This window comes from Erythrolamprus reginae, chromosome 2 (assembly GCF_031021105.1).
Source record: "Erythrolamprus reginae isolate rEryReg1 chromosome 2, rEryReg1.hap1, whole genome shotgun sequence".
Taxonomy (NCBI): domain Eukaryota; kingdom Metazoa; phylum Chordata; class Lepidosauria; order Squamata; family Dipsadidae; genus Erythrolamprus; species Erythrolamprus reginae.
Window position 1 is genome coordinate 280,355,584 of NC_091951.1, and position 26,367 is coordinate 280,381,950.

Below are 26,367 nucleotides of genomic sequence, written 5' to 3' on the forward strand. Positions count from 1 at the left end.
TAACTTTGAACAATCATTAAATCAACTGTTGTAAGTCAAAGACTACCTATAGCACGACTGATGAAAGATTCCAGTCTGTGGATCTCACACTTTTCTGCAACTTTGAGGCAAGAGGGCCCAAATATAGTACAAGCCTTGAGTTAGGATTAATATGATTTTTTTGAAACACAGAAATTCAAACTCCCTTAAATTTGCTATTCAAATTTTTTTAAACATCAAAATCCAAAAATATTTATTTATTCGATTTTTATGACGCCCTTCTCCTTAGACGCAGGGCGGCTTACAACATGTTAGCAATAGCACTTTTTAACAGAGCCAGCATATTGCCCCCACAATCCGGGTCCTCATTTTACCCATCTCGGAAGGATGGAATGCTGAGTCAACCTTGAGCCAGTGATGAGATTTGAACTGCTGACCTACAGATCTGTCAGCTTCAGTGGCTTGCAGTACAGCACTCTACCTACTGCGCCACCCCAGTTTTTGTTTTGTTGATAATTTATGAACACTTATTCTTAAACTGTGACATGACATGGCATATTGAAGTTTTTCAATTTTCCCTCCCGAGACCCATTCCTCCAATATGCAGAAAAATCAGATGATGATAATTTATTTTATTATACATTTACTTCATAAATTATCTCTCTGGGAATAGGTCATACACAATAATATTGCCACAATTTATAATTACAGGATTACAATGGATTCTTATAATAAAACTTGGGCTTTCTGGCTTTTATACAAACTAAGTTATATTTGCCAGTCTAATTTGAGCCTTTGTTGTCATTATTCAGCTATGACTAAAATAATATTCCACATATAACTGACATCTGATAGTTGGCACATACTTTTGTCTGCGAGATACAGTACAGTATTTAAAAAGGAAGATTTCATTAAAGGAAATAAGCATTACAGATACATAATTTTCTTTGTCCATCTTGAAAGTCTCAGAAGTTGACAAAGTACAATTTAAATGTATATACATGTATTTTAATATATGCGGTGTTTCATATCATATTTGCATCAAAATCATTTTGTAAAAACAAAACTATATGAAAATACATTCAAAGATTTAAAAATATAGGAAAATATTCATAAAGTTCGAAAGATTAACTATAAGACTCTTTAATCTACTTCAGTTAAGAGGCTGCAAAAATTAATACAACTTGTTATATCAATATGTTTAATTATCCACTCATTTCCTTACTGCACAGTAAATTCTTTACAACCAAAGAAAGAACAAATACACATAGGATCAGTTCAATATAATCTAATCCACAATTTAAATGCTGGTCTATGGTATCTGCTGTTTCTAAGAAGTTATTATGGCTAAAAGGCATTTATTGATTTATTTATTTTCATTCCAGAAAACAGAACTATAAATCCTTTTGTCTCACTCAAAACATGATTGCATTTTCCTTGTGGACAGAACACTTACCTATTCTATATGAGTAGGAAAGTTCTGGATTGGATTAATTTTTTTAAAAAATCAATGAATATATTATATTTTCCTGTACATTGGTAAATTTCCTGTATTAATTTTATCTAACTGTGAAATATGTCTAGCTTGGGTGGGAAATAGGAACTGAGAAGATCAAACATATATCTCTTAAAACTGATTTGATTCTGTTTTTAATTGCTTCTTTTGGCAATGAGGGAACAGTGATAAAATAATCTCCCTTTACATGAGACAAGTTGTTTTAATTAAGAAAAATCCAGACTATCCCCACTAGCAGAAGCACCAACAAAAGGAAACAAAAAAGGAAGGGAGTGTGGATTTATTCCAGAAACAGATTGGCTAATAAAGTACTACAAAGATCTGGCCTTCAATTTTCTGATATTCTAATGTCATATCACCTTTCATTTTAAATATTTCAATAAAACATAGAACTCAGCAGGTAGGGAGATAAAGCAGACATCAGACATTTGAAAAATGTAATATTCACATCTATGTGCTTAGATATTTTAAAATTAGAATCCAGCATGCTTAATTTTTTTCTCTGAATTACATAGTTCAAGAGACTATAAAGCAACTTTCACCCAAATGGACACTATTATTCTTCCACAATCCACAATATATATAAAAGTATATGCTTTCTATCCAGAGAACTTTGAGCTCATATTGGCTATATTAAATATGGAAAGGGATCTAGAATTCGTATCACGAAATATACATACAATGAAATTATTATGGTTACAAAGAACACCTATTTTCTCCAGGTTTTAACTGAACCTCAGAAAGAATTTGGTTATGAGTTTTAGGTAATAAATGTTAACATAAATATATACTTTATAGTCAGCATGGGTACATGAGGCTTATTTTTTCACAAAAGCTGATGGATGGTACCACCTTAAAATGTAGGTTGAAAGATACATGACTGACTTTCCTTCACACAGGAAAAAAGTCCTGAATTTCAGGAAGGAAAGATCCATGCCTAATTCTCTCTCCTGTATTTTCTGTGGAGTGTTTTTACATGGAGACATATTACGACACGTAAAATTGTACTAGGGGCCAAGAAGAAAAAGCTGTAAGTACATCTGAATGTGTAATTGTGAGAGTTTCCACTCTCAAAATGTTACTCTGTACATAAAATATTTCTGTAGGTATAATCCTTTCCTCAACTACAAAGGTGGATATTGGCCATTTTAAACATAGGCTGTAGCAAAACCATGTCAATGCAATCTAACGCTTAAAATATGTAGCAATGAAAACATACATTTTTCATCCGTTCAATACAAAATAAATTAATTTTAGAAAAATGCTTGTGTTGCATCCAACAGACAAAACAAAAACCAAAAAACAGAATTAAAACCCTGCACACAAGTGCAAAATCTTTCCAATAAAACTGTATGTGAATTTTAGTAACTAGCCCAACATCTTGTGCTACAGGAATAATGTTAACTCCTACCTTCTGATTTGCCAATTACATCTTAGAAATTACTTCTTTTATGATTAGGTGGACGAAAGCAAAAAGCCATGCATCGTTAAGTAACAGGTATCCAGGGACAAATTAATTTCAATGCTAAAATAAAAATTAAATTGCTCAAATAAAACAAATGCCAATTGTTTTAAAAGCCAGAAGCATTTATTGTTTTCAAACTGGGTTGACTGCAGTTTATCTGCTTTAGCAAAACCCCAAGGTGAAATAACCCACCATGTTCCTTTTAAATAAGCCACAGTAGTTTGCTCCTTCATGTACCAAGAATGTCTCAAGGCAAATGTGTCCTCGTAATTTCAGAGTCAGAGAGTCCATCTTCTTGAAGACAAGGCTCATAGTCTCCAGCATTATTTGCCAAGTCAATATCTGGCTCATCATTGCTCTCAGCGCTATAGTCCACTTCTTCAAGGAAGCGAGGTTCATCTTCTTCTAGAACATAAGTAGTGGGGCTACAGCAAATATATTAAACACTCTGGTTAATTAAAATGGAATGTAATTGACAGGAAATGCAACCATTTAATATAGATATCATTTGGTATTTACAAGTTAGTCCTATCGTTAATTTCTTTCTCACTAGGAATGTCAAGTTTGGGGAAATAACATTTATATACTTGTATACTGAAGACTTGCACAACTGCATGTTTTATGCTGAATTGCACCAATTAATAAAAAAAAAAAAACCAAATACTAGGGATGACTAAGAACAACTGAATTTTAGAAAACTAATCAAAATATTTTATAAAATATAGAAATATAAAATATATAAATATTTTTCAATACCACCAATTTCTTTCACAGTATTAGGTTATATGCTAAAAGAGACAATTTTCTTCGAAAATAGATTTTTATAAAAGAGGAATTATTGTAAAAGCTTACAAAGTCTATCCTATCCACCTTACCTGACCTCCCAAAATTTATTCTTTGGGAGGGAAAAAATGCACAGGGGCAGAGATAGAATTTGGTATAGTGATTAAGGCACCAGGCTAGATCGGGAGACCTACAGTAACATTATAACATGATATTGGGTATGAAGACAGAAGGGTGACCTTAGGCCAGTCATTGTCTCTCAGTCCTAGGAAGAAAGCAATCGCAAATCACTTCTGAAAATCTTGTCACGAAATCTGGAGGGACTGATGTAGACAATCACTAAGAGTCAATCCTGAGTTGAAGGCATGTGTGCGAGTCTTCGGAGAGGGGCGGCATGCAAATCGAATAAATAATAATAATAATAATAATAATAATGCGCGCGCACACACACACGCACACACTAATTTCTACACTTCGATTTCTACTAGTTTTTTCTCATCATTCTTATCATCCTTTTCCTCCCACTTCGGACTGTATGACTGTAACTTGTTGCTTGTATCCTAAGATTTTTACTAATACTGATTGTTTCTTCATTGCTTATTTGACCTCTCTGACAATCATTAAGTGTTGGACCACATGATTCTTGACAAATGTATCTTTTTCTTTTATATACAGAGAGCAAATGCACCAAGACAAATTCCTTGTGTGTCCAATCACACTTGGACAATAAATAATTCTATTCTATTCTATTCATATTGCTGTGCCTCCAAAATAAAAAGAATTAAAATATTTCAAATGAATAAATGAACCCACTATTCTCCAAAGCTTATAGTAAAACATTCCAAAATGAGGTTCCATTTCAAAGCATTTTAGCAACACTGACCTAACATTACCTAACACGTTGACCTAACCTGCACAGGTATAGTATATGTGGTGCTTTGCTCAATAGTAGTAACTGTGAGAGAGTTCTTGGGAGTCCTAGTGGACAACCATTTAAATATGTGCCAGCAACATTCAGCAGCTGACAAAAAAAAGACAACACAGTTCTAGGCTTCATTAACGAGGGATCAAATCAAGCTCACGTGAAGTGTAAATATATATATATACACTGTATACAGTGATACCTCATCTTACAAACTTAATATATATACACACACTGCATTCAGTTTTGGTCACCAGGATGTAAAAAGGATGTTGAGACTAGAAAGAGTGTAGAGAAGAGCAACAAATATGATTAGGGGACTGGAGACTAAAACATATGAAGAGCAGTTGCAGGAACTGGGTATATCGAGTTTAATGAAAAGAAGGACTAGGAGATACATGATAGCAGTCTTCCAATATCTCAGGGGCTGCTACAAAGAAGAGGAGTCAGTCTCCAAAGCACCTGTGGGTAGGATAAGAAGCAATAGGTGGAAACTAAACAATGAGAGAAGCAATTTAGAACTAAGAAGAAAATTTCTGACACTTCAATTGATCAGTGGAACGGCTTGCCTCCAGAAGTTGTGAATGTTCCAACACTGGAAGATTTGAAGAAAATGTTGGATAAGCATTTGTCTGAAGTATTGTAGGGTCTCCTGCCTAAGCAGGGGGTTGGACTAGAAGACCTCCAAGGTCCCTTTCATCTCTGTTGTTGTTATTGTTCTTATTTTTGTTATTAATATTATATTTCACCAAAATTTATCTCAGGATTCCACTTCAATGTAAAGCCTAATCCCCAATCCTGTAACGTTAGGTATTAAAAGAGATTAATATATGATACAATGACTATATTGTATCTCACAAAGTTTATATTTTAGAATTTAAGTATTTGATCGCACTCAGATATCTAAATTAGAACAGTGTGTGTTTGCTGCAGTACAGGTGCTGGCCATTCTTCACATGTATGCATAAACACAACAACATAATCCCTTAGCTACAGTTTGCAAGCAATACTTTGATTTCTTGGAGCCAGATTCCTATTTCATTAATTTGGTTGGAGTTAATTTACAATAAAAGCTACTTGCTACTGTAGTCTTTTAAAAAAAATCCAAATAAGTCTCTAGTTAAAAAGTTTTAAAATGATATTCTTCTACCTTGTCACTTTGCAACTAGATTCAATCAATTCATTTTCAATGTCCAAAAGAGTAGATGGCAGATTATATTCCAGTGGTGATGTCAATTTTTTCAAACGTAATAAACCAGTACAGAATTTGGCTCCCATCTCTTCCAGTTCATGTGTCCCGATTTGTAAGCCCTAATGAGAAAACATGCAGCGTTAAACAGTTCAGTGCAATTTGCTTTCTGCACATATACAGTTCACGAGTTACTCAAAACAAGTAACTGAAAGAAAAGGAGAGAAAACAAATGCTACCAAAACTTTTAATATGTTCAAATTCCAACACAAAATGGAAACATCAAGAGGGAGATTCTTTGTGATTTTAACTGGATGTGCTTAAAATTCTCTCCAATATAAAAAGATTATGGGCAGGAATAGAGGAATGGCATATGAATCCCCAATTCTCCACCATGTACACTTCAAATGAGCAACATAATACTGCATAATACTTTTTGGTTCCTTCCCCATCCCTCCCCTGGTCTCCCATGTCTCATGTGTAAGTGACTCACACATAGTATGCACAAGCCCTCTCCTAGCCTTCCATGAACTCTACACTAGTTTTCCCAATCTCTTCCTTAGCCTCCTGTGACTCGTGCAGAGCCTGAATAGGCCCTTTTAACTCTTATCCCCTCCGCCCGCTCCTGCAGCAATTCCTGATGATGCCCCTGTGTTCTTTATCTAGAACTCCCACCTCTTCCTGCTTAACAATGCATGCAGCATTTTGAGATTGCCGCAGCAACGAGGACAGCCCAGAACTCTGCCATGACCGATACGCGCCCTGAAAGGCATCTTCGGGGACCTCTCGCAAGGTCTTCGTCACGGCTGATTGGATCTCTTCTATGGACGAAGAACGGGTTCCTTTCAGGGCTGGGAACAAAAAGAAGTCTGCTGGGGCGATGTCATGATTATTGGGGGGGGGGGGGGCAGCATTGGCACCTGGTGTTTGGCCAGGAACTCGCGGACTCGTAGTGCGTTGTGACAAGGCATGTTTTTTGTCCATAGAAGAGATCCAATCAGCCATGACGAAGACATCGTGAGAGGTCCCCGAAGACGCCTTCCAAGGCGTGTACCGGTCATGGCAGAGTCGCTGGAAAAAATGTGTAGAGGCCCAAGGACAGTACTTTGAATAATTTTGTTTGTGCAAATCTGTTCAATAAATTACTTTTTTTAAAAAAATTGCATTACTTTTGGAACGCACCCTGTAGATACCTGTTCTTATTGCCATCATAACCAGAAGACAACCCTAACCACAAATAATGCTTTTTAGGGAAAACAGAAACCATGGTTGAATAACTTTTATGACCAAATGAACACAAGGGCATCTTCCATATTCTAGACTATGTATGAATTATATGTGAATGCACATTCTAGATTATATGTGAATGGTTTTCGTCATCAGAAGAAGTGGTCTGTTCATTAAATTACAGGATCTGCAGGAGCCAACATAGTTCCAAAGCTCCTTTGAAATGAATTTGAGACAGTACTTATTTAATTCTTCAGATGCATTAATATAAAATGCCACTTTACCTTATATTTCCCTTGATCGCATCCACACAATGTGCTTTCCATGGTGTAACTTCTTTGAACACCTATCTCTCTCCATACTACAACACGTGCTGTAGATTCTTTTGATTTTTCCACGACAAAACTGCAGCTGCTCATACTGAATGCTGGGGCTGCCTGGCTCAGAATCTTAGGGAGAGTCTACCAGAAATAAATAACAACAAACATTATAGAAAAATTCTGCGTGGCTTATATATCCTTAAAGTAGATCTGTGGATCTCTGAATGACAAGGGAATATATTGTATGTCAAAGGGAAGTACAAGTTACAAAACGGTTCTGCATGGAGAGTGCAGAACCAAAGATGAAATAGCTCTGATATCAGAAAGTGCATCTAGATACTGGACTTTGTTATGGCATGGTATTTTTTGAAGATTTCTGAAAATGCTTTTCTTCACACAGCACATTTGCTATCACAAGATGTGCTGGTGGCCAATAACATAGATAGCTTTAAAAGCAGATTAGATAGAGAACAGGAGGTCGGGCGGTAGGAAAGGCAAGTAGGATGCTTGGCTGCATAGCTAGAGGTATAACAAGCAGGAAGAGGGAGATTGTGATCCCCTTATATAGAGCGCTGGTGAGACCACATTTGGAGTACTGTGTTCAGTTCTGGAGACCTCACCTACAAAAAGATATTGACAAAATTGAACGGGTCCAAAGACGGGCTACAAGAATGGTGGAAGGTCTGAAGTATAAAACGTATCAGGAAAGACTTAATGAACTCAATCTGTATAGTCTGGAAGACAGAAGGAAAAGGGAGGACATGATCGAAACATTTAAATATGTTAAAGGGTTAAATAGGGTTCAGGAGGGAAGTGTTTTTAACAGGAAAGTGAACACAAGAACAAGGGGACACAATCTGAAGTTAGTTGGGGGAAAGATCAAAGGCAACATGAGAAAGTATTATTTTACTGAAAGAGTAGTAGATCCTTGGAACAAACTTCCAGCAGACGTGGTTGGTAAATCCACAGTAACCGAATTTAAACATGCCTGGGATAAACATATATCCATTGTAAGATAAAATACAGGAAATAGTAAAAGGGCAGACTAGATGGACCATGGGGTCTTTTTCTGCCGTCAGTCTTCTATGTTTCTATGTTTCTAACAGGTGTATCATGGATTATTAGCCTTGAAGACTCAGTTACTTCTGAGTAGGAGAAGGATAGTCATCCAAATCCCATATGTAGAGAAACAAATATGAATCCATTTCATATAGCTTACAAGCATATAACTAACCAAAGTGAGACCAAAATGCCAGGCTAGAATGAGTCTTTGTTGGATATAGCTCTTAAATTTCTTTCCTTTAGATTAATGGAATCCAATTAATGACTTTCATAATGTTGATTTTTTTTAAAAAAAATTAACAAATATTTTAGACTGATTATTATTCCTCTACACCACATTCTTCTTTTGCTTCCATGTGGATTTAATGTATACTGAATCAGATATTATCTGTCCCAGTCATTTCCTCACTATTCAAGTTATCCCAGAAATTAGATACTGATTTTATCATGCTATTATAAATTCATATCTCACCACCAGCTCAAGGTTAAGTCTAGGAATAAGGGTGGCATAAAAATCGAATGAATGAATGAATGAATGAATGAATGAATGGTGTCTTTGCTTCGTTATTGTAATCTGATTGTTCGTGGTACTGAGGATACTGGCAGTTTTAAATGAAAACTCTGAAATATAAAATAAATAATCAGAGCTGAGTTTTAAGTCATGTTGCCAAATTTATTTTGTTTAAATATTTGTCAGAATTTAACCTCAGTTTACAATACTGCTAGTAAACTATTTTTCCATGAAAATAGTACTGATAAAAGAAACAGTAACCATAAACCCTAGGCATGTATCTGCCTGCATACACACACACACGAACATCTACTTACCCTATAACCAAGGTCTTCGATCAGATCACAAGAGGCAGCACTAACATTAGTATGCCATATTGTTTCCTTGATGCTACACCCATACATAAATACATTTTTCTTGCGAGAATGACCATGATAGTCACAAAAAACCTATAAAAAGTATTTTTCAAAATTTAAATGTGCATATTCAACATAAAATGAAATTCAGATATAACAATCCACATCTGATAAATAACCATTTATCTAGAAGCAAGCAATAAGATCCTATAGAAAATGAATGCATTCAGTGACCAAACCCTTGAGTAAAATATTCCAATGGATGTATTAATTTAAATTATTATTAACATTTAATAATATTTTTAATAAGAAATTTAGATTAAGCTTGTCAGTTATACCGTTTCCCCCAAAATAAGACATCCCCTGATAATATGCCCAATCGGGCTTTTGAGTGCATGGCAATAAGGCCAAGTGCTTATTTCAGGGTTCAAAAAAAAACATAAGACAGGATCTTATTTTTGGGGAAACACAGTAGTTCTTCACCAAATTCTTGAAGAAAATAATTTCAGAGGGTTAAATGTGAATTTACAACTCAATAAAATATTCTACACCATTAATGAAGGCATATTTTGTTTAATTTTAAAGAATATATAAAAATTAAGTCAGGAATAGGACAGAGCATTGATTGTCCATATACCGTATATACTCGAGTATAAGTCGACCTGATTATAAGCTGAGGCACCTACTTTTGCCACAAAAACTGGGAAAACTTATTGACTCGAATATACGTCCAGGGTGGAAAATACAATGGCTACTGGTAACTTATAAAAATGGAATATTCTTCTATTGTAGCTTCTTAAAATTGTTTTTGTAGGAGAATAAAAAAACATATGAAGAATGGTTGCAAGAAATGGGTATATCTAATTTAATGAAAAAAGGGACCATGGGAGACATGATAGCATTCTTCCAATATCTCAGAGTTTGCCACAAAGAAGAAAGAATCAACCTATTCGCCAAAGCACCTGAGGGCAGAACAAGAAGCAATGGGTGGAAACTAAACAAGGAGAGAAGCAACTTAGAACTAAGGAGAAAATTCCTGACAGTTGTAACAATGAATCTGTGGAACAGCCTGCCACCAAAAGTTGTGAATGCTCCAACACTGGAAGTTTTTAAGAAGATGTTGGATACCCATTTGTCTGAAGTAGTGTAGGGTTTCCTGCCTAGGCAAGGGGTTAGACCAGAAGACCTCCAAGGTCCCTTCCAACCCTGTTGTTATTATTATATTATATAACCTTTTTCCTTCCAAAATGTTTTTTATTTATTGCATCTTTCTTCCTCCCCTTCCAAAATCTTTCTTTTTTTTAAATTCCAAAAACCTCTTAAAATATCTTTAGGAATGTTATCTTAATCTTAAAACCTGTTATCTTAATCTTCATTACAATATCATTATAATTTTCTTAATAATTGGGATTTCATATATTCTTTCAAAACAATTGCTTAAATCAAACTTCCATGTAATAAATATTCAGATTTTCCATTTAAAATGTATTTCATAAATTAAAATCATTATTACTATATCAATAGATCAGTAAATAACAATTGGGGGTTACTCAATCATTAACTGTAAAATCTTTCTTCTACATGATATTTATCTTGCATAACGAGAAACCATACTCTTAAAAAAGGTAAATCTATTCATATTAATTATGTAGAACAAATGATTAATGAAAAAATTCATACTATTATATTATCCTAACCTTTGTATTGCTTGGGTAGGATAAGTATAGTTGGAAGAAAAAGTTTAATTACACAAAGTTATCCCCACTTTAAGCAACATTTTCTTACAAAATAACCTATCCTGTTAATCAAATTTAAATGGGTAACTTACATTTTACTTGTACATTTTATTTACTTGTAAACTATCTGGCTTGATCAGAAGAGAAATCCATGGTTCCTTCCTTCTGAAAGTCTCTTCAACTCTCCCGCCCCTTCCCCCAGTGCTTCCTGTAGAGGAGCTGTGATTGGTACAGCTTGCTGCCAATCAGATAGCTCTCTCAGTGCCTCCTTTCTGTGTAGAGAAGGAGCTGTGATTGGTTCAGCCTGCTGCCAATCAGGCAGCTCAGGGGTAGCAAGAGCAGAAATTAAAAAACCTCCTGTTGCCAGCCATGAGGTTTCTTTCCTCCCTGCCTTTCACATCGAAACTGTGGAACTTTGGGACAGTTTTCAGGTCAATGAAAGTCAGTGACTCTAGTATAAGTCGAGGTTGGATTTTTCAGCACATTTTTTGTGCTGAAAATATCGACTTATCATCGAGTATATACGGTATTTCTTTCTTTCACATTTTTAAAAGGATAAATATATGAATATTTATATTCTTAGATGAATGGTCTTACATAGGAACTGACCGCGGCTGGGTTCTAACTTACCTTGTTGTTGGAATGGTTCTTCCTGCACCATATGGCTACACCTCATGGGCATGCGTGTGCAAAGAACACGTGTGCATGTGCAGTGCCGAAAAATTCAGAAAGAAGCCCCAGCCCACCCCCCAAAAATAAGCCAAAACCAAGAAGGTAATGCATGTGCAGTACCGGAAACTCGGCTTCTGCGCATACTCAAAGGAAATTAATAATAATAATAATAATAATAATAATAATAATAATAATAATAATTAACAACAACAATAGTAATAATAGTAATAGTAATAATAATGTTATCATGACGTCACCAGCCAATTGCTACCAGTTTGGGGAAATTGGTCTGAGAAGGGAAGGAACCCATCTATAGAATTTATTTATTCCTGCCATATTCTTCAGTTACTGTAACTCATTTCACTATTATTAATTTTTCTCCATCACATTCCTAAAACCACCAGTAACATGGACAAGAAGGCAATTCCTTAAGCAGTGCTTTTTACAAAGAATTAAAGTTCAGGGAGCACAGCCTTTAAATGTAAATATCACATTTTAAGTGTTTTTTTTTCTTAACTAAGGAAACACGTGCTTACCAACGGCAAACGTTTTATAGCTGCCAAATATTGAAGCAGACCTTTGGCATGATAAATTGTGGGGTGCAGATCCAGGTTTGGGTTTTGCCACTGCCTATTCAAATCCTCCCCACTTAAGGAACAGCGATGGCTATAAAACAAAAATTAAAAAGTCTTCCGTCACAACTATTTCATTTTCCAAGAAAGTGACTGTTAAAATTTGTGTGGATGTTAACAAATTCACGGCAAGTGTATCAAGGTGAAAGAAATTCTTCTAAAGCAGGGATGTTCAACATTGGAACTTGAAGACTTGTGGATTTCAACTCCCAGAATTCCCCAGCCAGCATATCTACAGGTCTTAAAGGTGACAAGGTTGGACCCTCTTGATCTAAAGTGTTGTTTCAAGCATTTAATATTTATTGTTGTGAGCCGCCCCAAGTCTCCGTAGAGGGGTGGCATACAAATCTAATAAATTATTAATTATTATTATTATTTTAAATCAGATAAACTGAATTAAATTGGTGGAAAGAAAGGCAAAGCTAACACGCCTGTTTTCCATATTCTTTTGTCAAACCATCCTTGACAAATGGCCCCAACAGCAGACATTGGTTTCAACTGTGAATAGGAGACAATATTTTAAAGTGTAAATATGGTAAGAGAAAATAGTTTTTCAGAAGTGTCATTGGTTTACTTTCTAGTGTCTACCAATTTTACGTTTTTTGCTTTTGTTTTTGTATTATAGCTGGAGTGGCAATTCAGAAAGTGTATATTTGCAGAAAAGGTCATCCTTTATCTCATCAGCCTTAGATCCAGACTTATTGAAGTTTAAAATAGAAACAGTGAAATTGCAGGACCTTTATAATGTTTACCTGTCCTCACAGGGTACACACTACGTTTTACTAAATTTGGATTTACCTAATCCTTTTTAATATTACAAATTGCATTGTTCTGAAGGTGTCTGATCAACTTTGAAGTCAACTGAAAGTCTCAATTATGTAATATTACAAATAGAAGTCTACACTTTAATTCTCAGAGTGATTCAGATTCTGAATAAATGCTTTAAAGCTTATTGATCCAAATGAATTTTGTCATTTACCGGTAGCTTTTCATGAAGTTTAAATCAGAGATAGATGCTCTTTGATTGTGTGAACTTCAAAGCATGACAGTAGATATGTCAAAAGATATTTACATCCTGGAAATGAAAGAAACACTACCCCTCTGTTTCTGTAGAAAGCAAATGTGAAGGCGGTTTTCCTCAGCATTATAAATAAAGTTAGGCCATTTCAGGATAAGAGAAAGTCTGCTGGACCTTGTCAAAGCCCAACAGATGAGGCTTCGGCCTTAGAACTGAATAGTTCAGTATTACGTTTAAATAAAAGACAGCTGTGTTAAGTATAGAAGACTTGGCTGAAAATCAGTCTAATAACATGAGTCAGCCCAGGAGAGACATTATGTGGAGAATAAAATCCCACTGAATATACAAAGGATTATGCTTAAATCTTAAAGATATTAATACAATATAGGAGCAAGATCCATGGAAGGAAATTCTATAGATTCAAGAGTAAAAATGTGCTTCACATTAATAGCTATTTGCCTGGACCGACATTATCTCCTACTGAAATCCCCTGATTTTGCTGAAATATTTTTTAATGTTGTAACAAGCCTCTTGCAGTAGCAGAAGAATTAACTTCTCTGAATTACCTATCATTGACAAAGAAAGCAGATTGTACTAAGAGGAATCTCCCTAAGGAATTGTTACTACATTTTGCCCAATTGAAGCCAGCCTTTACCCCAAATGTGATTGGAACATTCTAATGAGATCTTGGGATTTAATAGAAAAGTCAGTTCAAAACATGATTTCAACAATTTTTTAATTAAACCAATAGGCTGCATTCTGTTTTGCTTTTCCAGACAAGATTTGTAAGCCTATAGTAATTTATAACCAGAATGTTCATTCCACTGTTCCCTCCTCTCTTTGTCCATCCAAAGACAAGCAAGGTGGCTTGAGATTTTTCTGCAATGGAACTGAACTTCTGCCTATGTAGCCCAAGCTTCTCTATCCATATTTATGCTTTATATTTAATACTCTTAATGTGTATGATCCCTCTGTAGTTCTAAAAACTACTGCTGTCTAGAATTAGAGAAGAGGTGCCAGCAATTTCTATCAGTTTAACAGCTGACTAGTAAACCTCTTATTTTTTGTTGTCTTCAATCCTCACAAGAGATCATTTGCAAAAGATGGATGGGTTTTGGTATGCTTTTCTGGATTATATCAACATCTGCTCCAGATGTTTCCCACCATCCTGTAAGCAGTGTAACACTATCCTGTCCATTATAGAATTACCAGATGTTTATAAGCATTCTGTCAGAATCACTATGCAGACAAATTCAGAAATAAACTCCATAGAAAAGCTGAAATGCGTTAATATAGTATTGCAGTAATGGTGAAACTATGGCACGCAGGCCACAATTCTGGCCTCCAGAGGGCCTTCCGGTCCAACCGGAAGTTGGCAAATGGTCAATTTTCCGCTTCCGGGTGGCCTCTGGAGGAGGTTGAGGAAGACTGTTTACACCCTCCCCAGGCTCCTGGAGAGCGAAAAATGCGTGCGCCATCGTGGGCCGGGAGCAGGGGGTGTCACACGCATATGGGGGGGGGTCATGGAATTATGGGTGCGGGCACAGGCGTGCAGAACCCCACCTGCACTCCCCCCCTTTTGGCACATAAACCAAGAAAGGTTCACCATCAATGTTGTATTAGGCTATACTAATATAATACTCTGGAATCTAGCTGTGCTTTATTTTCTTTATTTGCTTTATTTTCTACTTACTCACTGAATCGGAAGAATCAGTTAATGAAAATTCTAAAAGATACATTTTGCAGAAAAGTTCTGATCTAGAAAAACTATATTACAAGCATAACTGCTCCAGGATAACTACAGCAAAATGAACTCTGTTGCTAAATACAATCAAAAACTTACTTTCCATTGATGACCCCATCAGGATTAAGCATTGGTACAATTTTAAAAATATAGGATTCACGTAAACTCTGGGCACCAGGAGTATTACTCATAAGATACTCCAAAGTTCCCTTCATAACCCAACTTGAATTGGTCTCTCCAGGATGTACACGTGCAGATAAGAAAATATAAGGACGATTTCCTAAAAACAGCACAAACAAAATAGCATGAAATAGCCATCACTGAGTTGGAAAGATCTTAAAAATAAACTAGAATGTTCCTGACAGATTAATCACATTACATCTGCTTGTTATAAATTCATAAAGATAAAATACTTTAGTCTTCCAGACAGCATAATAGTTTATGAAAGCACAAGATATAATCAGTATATTATATCACAATATTACAATCAATGAACCAATTCAGTGGAAGAGGGGGAAATCTGTTTGCACTGACATTATTTTAAAATTCCACTGAATTTTAAATTTTGTGGCAAGGTTACAGCTAATTTTGATAGTACTTGCTAAAATACTTTTATTTCAAGTCTATAGTGTTTAGCGTGGACCTCTCCCTCTATCCTAAAAGAGGCTTATCCATACAGTGAAGTGTGTAATTGGTTTTCATATTCTTTCACAAATATCCCAAAAATTCCAGCTAACCCCACTGTTGCTGAAGCATATCTGAAACCTTAATTCATCAAAGTAGCTGAGAATGGTTGTGTCAATGTTTTGTGTTGCGTGTCTATGAATTATTATAACTGAACAGTACAAAATCAAAGGAAACACAGGTTTTACTTGATTTGAAACTTTCTGAATATAATCAAAAGGAAAAGGCCATACTTACTGAACTGACAAATATGTTCATAGTAATTTGATTCTGGCATAGCTGTAATAGTTACTACAGGGCAGTTATTCCCAGAGAGAGTCTCACATAAAAGCTGTTGCCGAAAATAGATCTGCTGAGGATTGTTTGTGGATTCTAATTTTTGGAGATGCATCTTCATCATGAAAAATAAATACATAAATTGAGAGCCAATTTTATCTTTTAATAAAATCATTTAAAAATCCTAGCTAAAATATTTAACAGAATTTCTAAATTCACCCCTTATAATACTGTATTACATCTAATGTTTTAAGTATTGTTTAAGCAATCTCCTAGTGCACAGATGCAATGAAGGAAAAAAATAATTACAGTGATACCTTGTCTTACGAACGCCTCTTCATACAAACTTTTCAAGATACGAACCCCATGTTTAAGATTTTTACCTTACAAACCCGAACCTGGGTGCGTGGGCTCTTACTACGCGTGTGCTCTCTTACTGCCGCAGGAATTCCCCTGCCTTGAGACTGCCATTGCCAGGATTTCCCATTTGCTTGCCGTCCCCGCCGGGATTCCCCGCCTCCTTTTGCTTGCATCTGCAGTCCCGAGGCGGGGGACACCGGAGCTGCAACATTTCCCTGACAATTTCCCCTCTAGCCCTCCGCTTCCTCTGCTCCCTGCAGCTGCCCCATCCCGCTCCCAAAATCCCCCCTAGCCTATCGCTTCCTTTGTCCCATCTCGCTGCTAAAATCACCCCTCCAAAAGCTTCCTAAACCGCTCCAAATTGCTCCCAAAATCACTCCTCCAAAAACTTCCTACACTGCCCCAAATTGCCTCCAAAATCGCTCCCCCAAAAGCCTCCTACACCGTTCCAAATTGCTCCCAAAATCACCCCTCCAAAAGCTTCCTACACTGCCCCAAATCGCCTCCAAAATCGCTCCCCCAAAAGCTTCCTACACCGCTCCAAATTGCTCCCAAAATCACCCCTCCAGATGCTCCCTGTAGAAGAGAAGAGAAGAGCCAACTTTACCTACCCCTGGCCTAGGTGATCAATATTTGGCTATTTCAATACTTATATAGAAGTCTACTTACTATGTTATAAGCAATTCCTATGCTGATACTATTTGATCAGAGTCACTGTGCCGCAGTGGTTAGTGTGCAATACTGCCGGCTACTTCTGCTGATCACTAGCTGCCAGTTTGGCAGATCGAATCTCACCAGGCTCAAGGTTGACTCAGCCTTCCATCCTTTCAAGGTAGGTAAAATGAGGACCCAGATAGTTGGGGGCAATATATGCTGACTCTGTAAACCGCTCAGAGAGGGCTGTAAAGCATTGTGAAGCGGTATATAAGTCTAAATGCTTAAATGCTATTGTTTTTATTATGAACTGTTCACTGTTATAACCATACCTAAAGCAAACTAGAACAAAACACACAATTAAAGCAAACAAACGTCTTGCTCTGAAATGCTTAATATGAGATCTCATTGCAAAATACTAACATTTTTACAGTGTTCATAAAACACTGTAAAAGACATTGCTTCCATACAATTATTTAATCTCAAATTTTATTTATTTCATAATACAGAACTTTACCTTTTTGATGTTACAATAAATGCTGAACAGTTTAATTTTTAAAGGTATTATCATCAATTAAGGAAATTATAAGTCAAGTTATTATGAATGTATTCATATTAAAATAATTTACCATTAAAGCTGAGTAAGTATAAGGATAATGGTAAGCAAAATAGCAAACATCATCCTTATGCTGGAAGGTGATTGTGAAGGTGGTTGTATAATATGATTTTCCTTTTTGACCTCCGGCTGCAATTGAACTTCTTGAAAAATGATTCCTAGAACAAAACATGTATATCATTATAAAGATATATAAAATGTATCATCTTATGTAGTAAATTGGTATTTGTTATTTTGAGCCAAATAATGTCTAATATCTCAGGCTTCATTTCTTTATTTCGAAGTGTTCATTACCAATGCAGTTAATGCATTTAAGAGTCATTCTGTTCTGTTTTATTCATTATTGTATCAGCTTTATTAACTACAAAGTGCCAAGAATATTGCACTTTAAGCCCCAAGTAATGTGCCCTGTGATATATGATGTCACTATTCCCCACTGAATATGTAATTGGAAAATTTCTAACTCTTCTTTTCTTCTGGAAGAAAGCAAGAAAATGTTTAAAGTACAAAACAGCCACAGTGAAATCTCATGCTAGCTTATCATATCTACCTTCTACTTACTGGGGTCAAAATATTGCCATTAAAATGGGTAGCTGCAAAATGGCTCAGGAGTACATACAGCCAGAGTGCACTAGATTTACTGTTAGCCTTACTTGTAGTAGCAGATATCTGTTCCTATACGAATCCACGAAGGCCGACCACCCAGGGCTTCTTGAACAGAATACATAAGGGGCTGCATACCTTCGAGAAAAATGTACACTATTAGAGAACACAACCACCCATATTCAACAAACAAATATACCTATCTATAGACATTGTTCTCGGCATCACAAGGGAAGGTAACTTTTGATAAAATAGCAAATTGAGTTTGATTATTGAAATATTCACTATAAATTCAATGTATGAATGTTCTTATGTTATTATGAGCTGTTAAAACAGTGACACTCAGATAACCTGGCTGCTGTCTCTTGTAAACTATGGGGATAGTATACAATTATCAATTAGTACAGAAAGCTCTAGCATAATCGAAAGCTTTAAAAAAAAACTTGGAATAATCTCCTTTGCATGCTCTTCTGAACTGGACTACTAAAACCAGTTAGCAACCATTATCTAGAGCAGCAGAATATAATTTAAGCAAGCTGCCATTCAGGTTGCAAGTCAAATCTAATCCACGGTTTGCAAACCTTGTTTCGAGTCTTGATACAAAGATAAGCTGGTTTTATCAAATTTCTATTTGATTAATTAAAGCTCAGAGAAAAGAAAAAAGTGTATGCATATACAAAATTAACTTTTTTCCCTTTAGATTATGGATTGGTACAACTGACATTTCAATGCTGCTTCAGTTTCCATGCTAGGTTCTCTATCTTATTATCTGCTCCTTATAAATCTGTAAGTAATTTATCTTATCGCGACTTAATAACCTTTTTTAAATTAAAAAAACCCACTTGTATCACTGTGTTATTACTGATATTCTACAATTATCTTCAGTAGTAAATTAACATACTGGTATTATCTACAATTGTCCAAACTACTTCCCCATGCCTCTGTTTATACTATGTGTGTCCTTTTTTTTCCAAGAGAAAAGTAAATTAACTCTTACCATAATTAAACTGACTGTTTGTCTTTTCACAGTTGATTATATTAAATCGGTAGGCATTGCCTGTTCGCATTCCACTGACTTCAAAATAAAACCACTGGTGATAATGATTGCTGTTTATATCAGAATTCAGAATGAGATCATACTCATTTCTAAAAATGAGCAGAAATAAATAAGTCACAAAATTCAGGTAACTGATCTATAATAATTAAATTAAATAATCACAATATCTTACTTTCTGATCTGAATAACTTTCCGTAAATTTCCTGATTCAAATTTGGAATTAAACTTCAAGACATCTCCTTCATCAGGCACTGGACAACTGGAAAATAAAATAAAATTACAATGATTTAAAAATGATTTATTTTATTGTACTGAATTTGAATTTGAAGTAGACTGATTGGGGAAGAATACAAATGAACCAGAACCAAATCTTATATATTAAATTGGTTTAAATTATACTAAATTCCCCAACACAATTAATATGAGCTAATGAAAATATAAACTGCAAGCATGTTTTCTATGTTATAGAACTGTGGGACTTCTTTACATTAAAAACAAAATCAGATTTCTAGCTGAAACATCAATATAACTATCAGCAATTATGTAGTACACGCATTTTTAAATTTTTCTGAAACTGATTTTTTCCCCCTACGTTGAAACCTTGTTCATATTTGCATTAGGAGGATACAATGTTAAGTACTTTCAATTCAGTGAAATCTCACTACAAAGTTTCTTGATATAAGACATATGACAACTAAGTAGTTCAAGTTTGTATTGGTATTTATATCATTTTCATCAATTTGTACTATCTTTTGTGAACACTGTATAAATGGAATGATGTGTTTATTAGTTTCATTAGAAAAATGGCATAAATTCTTCCTTCCCCCTATAGTCAGTAGACATTTATTATTCCTCCATTCCATCAATAAGTCTGTTAAAGCAAGTATTACATCAACTAATAATTAATAATAACAACTAATAATTCATAGGATACAAAACAATTCCCCAAAACTAAAAGATCTTGAAAGCTACGTATTAAAATACAGTGAATCCTAGCTTTTTCATAGAAACAAAACAGTATCCTAAAACTAAAAAATCCTGAAAGCTATGTAATAAAATACAGTGAATCCCGTTTTTTTAATTAATAAAGTTATATTTAGCTTTAATTTTCACGGTGTAAAAACTATTAAAACTAATCCATTTTAAAGATATAGTACTCTATCTCTAGCAAGTTTTTGACTTTTGCAACTTCATATTGTAAATAGCCAAAGTAACTATCATACTCCCATTCATCTGTAAGATTTCCTAAATTATTGAATCTAAAATAGGAAAGAATCATTATGGAATAGGTGATTGATCATTATGAAATAAAGATCTTCATATAAAACTTACCTGAGATTATCAAGATCATATACAACTCTGTCTATAATATCATTAGGATGAATAAGCCTTTCAATATCTTGGGCAATTTTTGTCCTATTTAAAAAGGGAGGTAAGATGCCATATTTCAAAACTTTTACAGTATAGTGCCATATATAGAATCAGTGCATAAGGAAAGAAAGAAGAGTTTGAAAGTCAAGTTTCTACTTTAATATACAGTATTACTTGTGGAACGTGCCACAATTATTTTCTGAACAGAAAGAAAATGGCTTGTACATAACACATTGAGGCTTTCAGACCCAATGTTTGGTTTCCTTATTACAGGAAACATGCCCATTATGTATTAGCATTTAATGATTATTTCAATTAGTATTAGTAGTTAAACCTAGTTCAGGTTTGAAAATGGGTTATATTAAAAATTCATGCGATTATAGTTTAAATATATTGCAGTGACTGGGTTAGAGTGCAAGCCTCTCACCTCTGGAAATTTCTAATTAAGTATGATGAGCCTCTCAATAGAAAAAAAAGGGAACCATGCTATAGGAAATGCTGTACTAAATATCTGAATATAATACATATGAGAGAGAAAAAGTTTGCAGGCAAGTGGGTATCTATGTGCTTATGTATATGTCCATGGGTCCAATTTCCTACAAGACATGTTAATCATGTAGAAATTTTCCTGAAGATCACTAACAAGCTGAAATGCCTATGCTGAAAAATTGAATAGAACAAATTTTAATCCTTTCAAGAGCTACACAGGACACCTGAACTATGTTATTATTGGGAAAACTACCTCTTATTTCAATGGATATTGAAAAACAGATGGGTTTTCTTTTCATTTGAGATGTATTAAAGGCATTTCTTGCATCTCGATCAAAAAGTTAAGCTACATCTGGAAGTGTAACAGGCTATATTTGAAAGCACAGAGACAATTCTTAAAGTTGTCCCTTTCATAAGACATGTTCATAATGTCTGACGTTTTCTCAAGTATAAACTTGGAATGACTGACCTTGGATTATTGTTAAAAATGAAGTATTTCTGACTGTTTCATTCCATATATTTCATATCATATATTCAAATATTTCCTTTAAAAGTCTGGGAATCCTTGCTACCGCCGAAATATATAATGTATAATATTGGTTTCTAAGACTTCTGACTCCTAAAGATTTTTCAAAGACATACAAAATCTTTGTTTTCTAACCTAAGAATATTAATGCTATAATTAATATGAAAAGTCCTCAAGTTTCCATCAATTGCAATCCTTCATTGTTAGAATTACTTATTTTATATGGAAAATGTTCACGACCATAAGCAGAGAACTGCACTTCAACAAATAAAAATATTTTAATTAATATGTGTCTAAATTATTTTCACATAATTCATTTGAGCTTAGCCATGGGGTAAAGAAGATATCCCAAACATAATGCAGATATAGAATGGAATGACAAACTAGCAATAAGAACACAATGCTATCCTGATTGTAAACTATTGTTAAAATAATTAACAGAGACAGCAACCAAGATTAAAAAAATATTTGAATTTGTTCACACTAAGGGACTTGAGCATGACAAAAAACATTAGAAAGCATTTCACCTTACTTGTCCAAATTCATAGAGTTTACAACAAGTAAACTCTTGCCCCACAGGAAAGTTAACTGTTTTAGTAATAAAATCAAGAAATATTTACTTCTTTGAATGTTCTCATTTAAGCAGATACATGCAAAAGGCACAGTCAGGATTTAAAATACAACCACTGACATTTTCAGGACTTGATTATGAAAAACTAATTTATTCTCCTTATTTCAAGACTACCTAAAATTCAACGGTTGTGAATATATTTTTGATGAAGTATTTATATATTAAATGAATGTTAAGAGTCCTCCTTCATGAGTGACAAATTTCCATGAATTCTGCCTGTTCACTTAGCAAAACAAAACTATTTCAAATACAATGTGAGAAATATACCACAGCTCTCCACCTGATTACATTCTTCAGCTAATTCTGTTTTCTCCTCATTTTTCAAAACCAATACAGGCAGTATTCAATCTACAAGCACAATTGGAACCAGAATTTCTGTTTTTAACTAAATCAGTTGTTAAGTGAATCATACCAAATTTTATGTCCTTTTTTTAATTAACCAAGGTTAAGCGAATAATTGCGGTTAAGTGAATCATGTGGTTGTTAAAGAAATCTGGCTTCCCGCACTGACTTTGCCTGTCGGAAGCTGGCTGAGAAGGTTGTGAATGGTGATCAAGTGATCCTGGGACGCTACAAATGTTATTATTACATGCCAATTGTCACGCATCTGAATTTTGATCATGTGACCCTGGGGATGCTGTAAGTGTGAGTACCAGCTATTTTTTTTCCCAGTGCCACCATGATTTCAAATGGTTGTTTAATGAATGATTGTAAGTCAAGGACTGCCTGTCTCATTAAGCTTAGATAGGATTGGAAATATGAATCTCAATGCTATTGTTTCTCTGTAGCCATGCTGCAATTGTATTTCTTTATAATGATAGTTACAAATGTACTGTATCAATTCAGGCTATGAGTTATGCACAAGTGCAAACCTGAAATAACTATTGGCTTTATGTATTAATATCACCTTAATTTTAGTGATAATTTAAAAATCAATTTTTAAGAGTCGTTTTGATTGAGAAAGGAAGAATTATAAATCTCTGGAAAAATCCCCCTCCCCCCATCAATTTAGAAAGCAAGGTTCAAGGAAAATGCACACACCCATTCACTGCCAATTATTGTCAAAAAAGGAGTTTAAGAGACCCCGATGTTATGGAGAAATATCCAATATTTCTTTCACATACATCAGAGTTCGCATGTGACAGGCAGCCATTCTCTTCTTCCTTGTGGAAGAAAAGGAATAAAACATGAGATTATGCAATATCTGAGAATTCTAAAGTTCTATATTCTTTGATGCAGATGATAATATTTTTCAATATAACAAAGCATTTTACAGTTCGAAAGCGATTTAGCATTTTATCCCAGTAAACTACACAACATCCATATAAAAAGGTTACAATCTCTCTCTCTCTCTCACACACACACACACAATAATATTTAGAATGCTCCATTGCAAATACTCTCAAAATGATTAGTTATTTAAATGTTAAGATACATAAAATGATAGGAAAAAGCCTCAGCGAAATCGCAGCATCGCAAAAACACCGAAGTCCAGAGGTGAGGTTTCAAGGACTTCCGTGTTTTTGTGATGCTGCGATTTCGCTGAGGTTCCCCTCGCTGGGAAACCCCACCTCCGGACTTCCATTGCTAGCGAAGCGCCCGTTTTTGCGCTGCTGGGATTCCCCTGCAGCATCGCAAAAATATGGAAATCCGGAGGTGGGGTTTCCCATGGAGGGGAGCCTCAGGGGATTCCCAGCAGTGCAAAAACGGGCACTTTGGCTGGCAAAAGGGGTAAGTTTTGGGCTTGCACGCATTAATCACTTTTCCATTGATTCCTATGGGAAACATTATTTTGTCTTACAAACTTTTCACCTTACGAACCTCGTCCTGGAACCAATTAAGTTCGTAAGACAAGGTATCACTGTACTTCAAATGGGATAACTTAAAGGGAGCATCCAAAACCATGATTCTTGTGGGGTTGAAATTTGGCAAAGCTGTGATCACTTCAGCACTGCTATAGTCAGCCAAAGTCATATGATCATCATTTCTAATACTGTACTCCTTGCCAGCTTCCCACACGGAAAGTCAATGGGGAAGCTGGCAGGAAGTTAGAAGTTGCTATTGCTCCCTCTAAACTTTTGATTGCCTGTGATCATTTTGTTTCTCTGTTTAGGTAAGGAACTATTTCTGAAACTATGACTCAATAGGTTGTAGATTGTCTAGCAATATACAGCATTCTGCATTCGCATAACATTCTCATATATTACCTAGCAATACAGTATTTGTCTTTACGGTCAGGCAAATCAAAGAAGTTGAATCCAAAATTTCTGAAAGGAATTTCATAATTAAGTAGGATCTTTTACTTTTCCCTTCCATTTTTCAGCATTCCAAAATTTTCTTCCAACGATTTGAAGTTCATCTGAAGTGACATGGTGAGAAGGACTGCAGGGCTGAATGGATGAAAACTGCCTGTCTTTCCTTCATTGACAGCGTCAATCTTGGATCCAAATATATTCCATTAATAACTGCTATATTTGAATCTAGTAATATTAATTTTACTGTGAATAATATACAAACATTGTATTAAATCATTCTCTAGACATGTTTGAGGGGGGAAAAAGATGAACTTACCTCTGTACACCATATGGTCTGTCAAGGATAGGTTCTTTAAATGGAGGTGGAATATGTCCAAAATAATCAGGGTAAGCAACTTCTGAATATTCAGGAACAGATCTAGTATTTTTCACTGTTTCAATATAGAGTTCTGGATCATGCAGTTGTATTGTATCAGGCACTTCAATTGTTACTTGCTCTCCTATAGAAACTGAACAAGATACTTCTTCTTCTTCAGGATCAGGTCCAGAACAGCATAGTTTTCCCAGCTGGACAGACCGACCCTCAAACAAAACACTTCCACATGTTGGAACATGTTGAAAAGGTTTATTACAGGTAATTTCACTAATGCTAGTTTTACATTCGTTTTTTGTCACGGTCTTAGAAATTTTGGACTGTTCACTTTTGGATGTATATTGAAGTGAAATTCGGTTAAAATCTCTTACAATTTCATGATTCAGGCACTGGCATGATGGAAACAATTTCATTTGATCACCTTGATGCTGCAAACTATTATCCATGATACCATCATTTTTTACCAATCCCAAAAAGCCTGGTCTTTTATTAGAGGCTTCACTTTGTAGATTACTCTCCTTCACAGGAAGGTGCATTGTGTCATTGGTTAAGGATGGTTCCTCCCCCGCAGTGGGAACAACAATAGGTCCTCCTGGAGCCGAGTTGTTCGAAAAAGACTTTGGTTCCTTTGAAATGAGGTCACATTCCTTAATATTAAAGAAAGGGGAAAAAATGCCGGATACTTGTTAGAGGATTACAATATTAAATGTTGAAGAAAGAGCAATGAATCAGAAATAAAGATCTGATTCAGACAGAAGGAATATATCATGGAGAAATGGGAAAAAATAATAGATACTTTCCTTTTGATGAAGTTACATTTGGGGGGGAAGGAAGAATTACAATATCAGAATGAGTTTATATGCTAATATTGAAAGTGACATGGTTCACTTTATATGACTTATTGAATCAAATAAACATTTACCCAATCTGAATCCAAATTCTAATTCAGATTTATTAGATATGATGAAGTCAGAAGAGAAGAGTATTTATTATTGCCTTTTCTAAAAATGTCAACATATTTATTTCCATATATTTAGAAGGATTTTGAGGAATATAAAATCTCAAGTATTTAATCTAATCAGCAGAGATCACAAAACCCAACTCTTTGCAAAACAGAGCTCATATTAATAGAGTATTTGTAGTTCAGGGTGGAACTTGGTCTCTTTGATGCTCTCTGAGCTTTGTTATTTTCTTGCAGATGTTTCATTAACCAAGTTGGTAACATCATCAATGCTAGAAGGGAATAGAGCTGGTCTCTGTTCATATACAAGTGGCTTGTCCTGTCTTTTCTTTATTGACTTGATAGTTCCTTGAGTAGGGTATACTTTAGTACTTGGTGT

At 35.0% G+C, this 26,367-nt stretch overlaps 1 protein-coding gene across 4 annotated transcripts in view; it reads right to left on the bottom strand.

The window, feature by feature from the left end:
* Nucleotides 1-3,061: 3,061 nt before the first annotated feature.
* Nucleotides 3,062-26,367, bottom strand: part of AGTPBP1 (ATP/GTP binding carboxypeptidase 1) — a 57,704-nt gene continuing 34,398 nt past the window's right edge. For 2 of the 4 annotated variants that reach the window (XM_070742768.1, XM_070742771.1), the window contains 15 exons: nt 24,971-25,674; nt 24,607-24,666; nt 23,524-23,562; nt 20,715-20,798; nt 19,555-19,641; nt 19,323-19,471; nt 18,376-18,463; nt 17,736-17,880; nt 16,054-16,207; nt 15,232-15,412; nt 12,275-12,404; nt 9,292-9,423; nt 7,366-7,542; nt 5,816-5,976; nt 3,062-3,385 (listed from right to left, as the gene is read on the bottom strand). In XM_070742768.1, the coding sequence (XP_070598869.1) occupies nt 3,208-3,385; nt 5,816-5,976; nt 7,366-7,542; nt 9,292-9,423; nt 12,275-12,404; nt 15,232-15,412; nt 16,054-16,207; nt 17,736-17,880; nt 18,376-18,463; nt 19,323-19,471; nt 19,555-19,641; nt 20,715-20,798; nt 23,524-23,562; nt 24,607-24,666; nt 24,971-25,674 (2,469 nt within the window). In that variant the 3' untranslated portion in view covers nt 3,062-3,207. The remainder of the gene's footprint in view (nt 3,386-5,815; nt 5,977-7,365; nt 7,543-9,291; nt 9,424-12,274; nt 12,405-15,231; nt 15,413-16,053; nt 16,208-17,735; nt 17,881-18,375; nt 18,464-19,322; nt 19,472-19,554; nt 19,642-20,714; nt 20,799-23,523; nt 23,563-24,606; nt 24,667-24,970; nt 25,675-26,367) is intronic. The other 2 variants (XM_070742769.1, XM_070742770.1) reach the window with 2 other exon arrangements.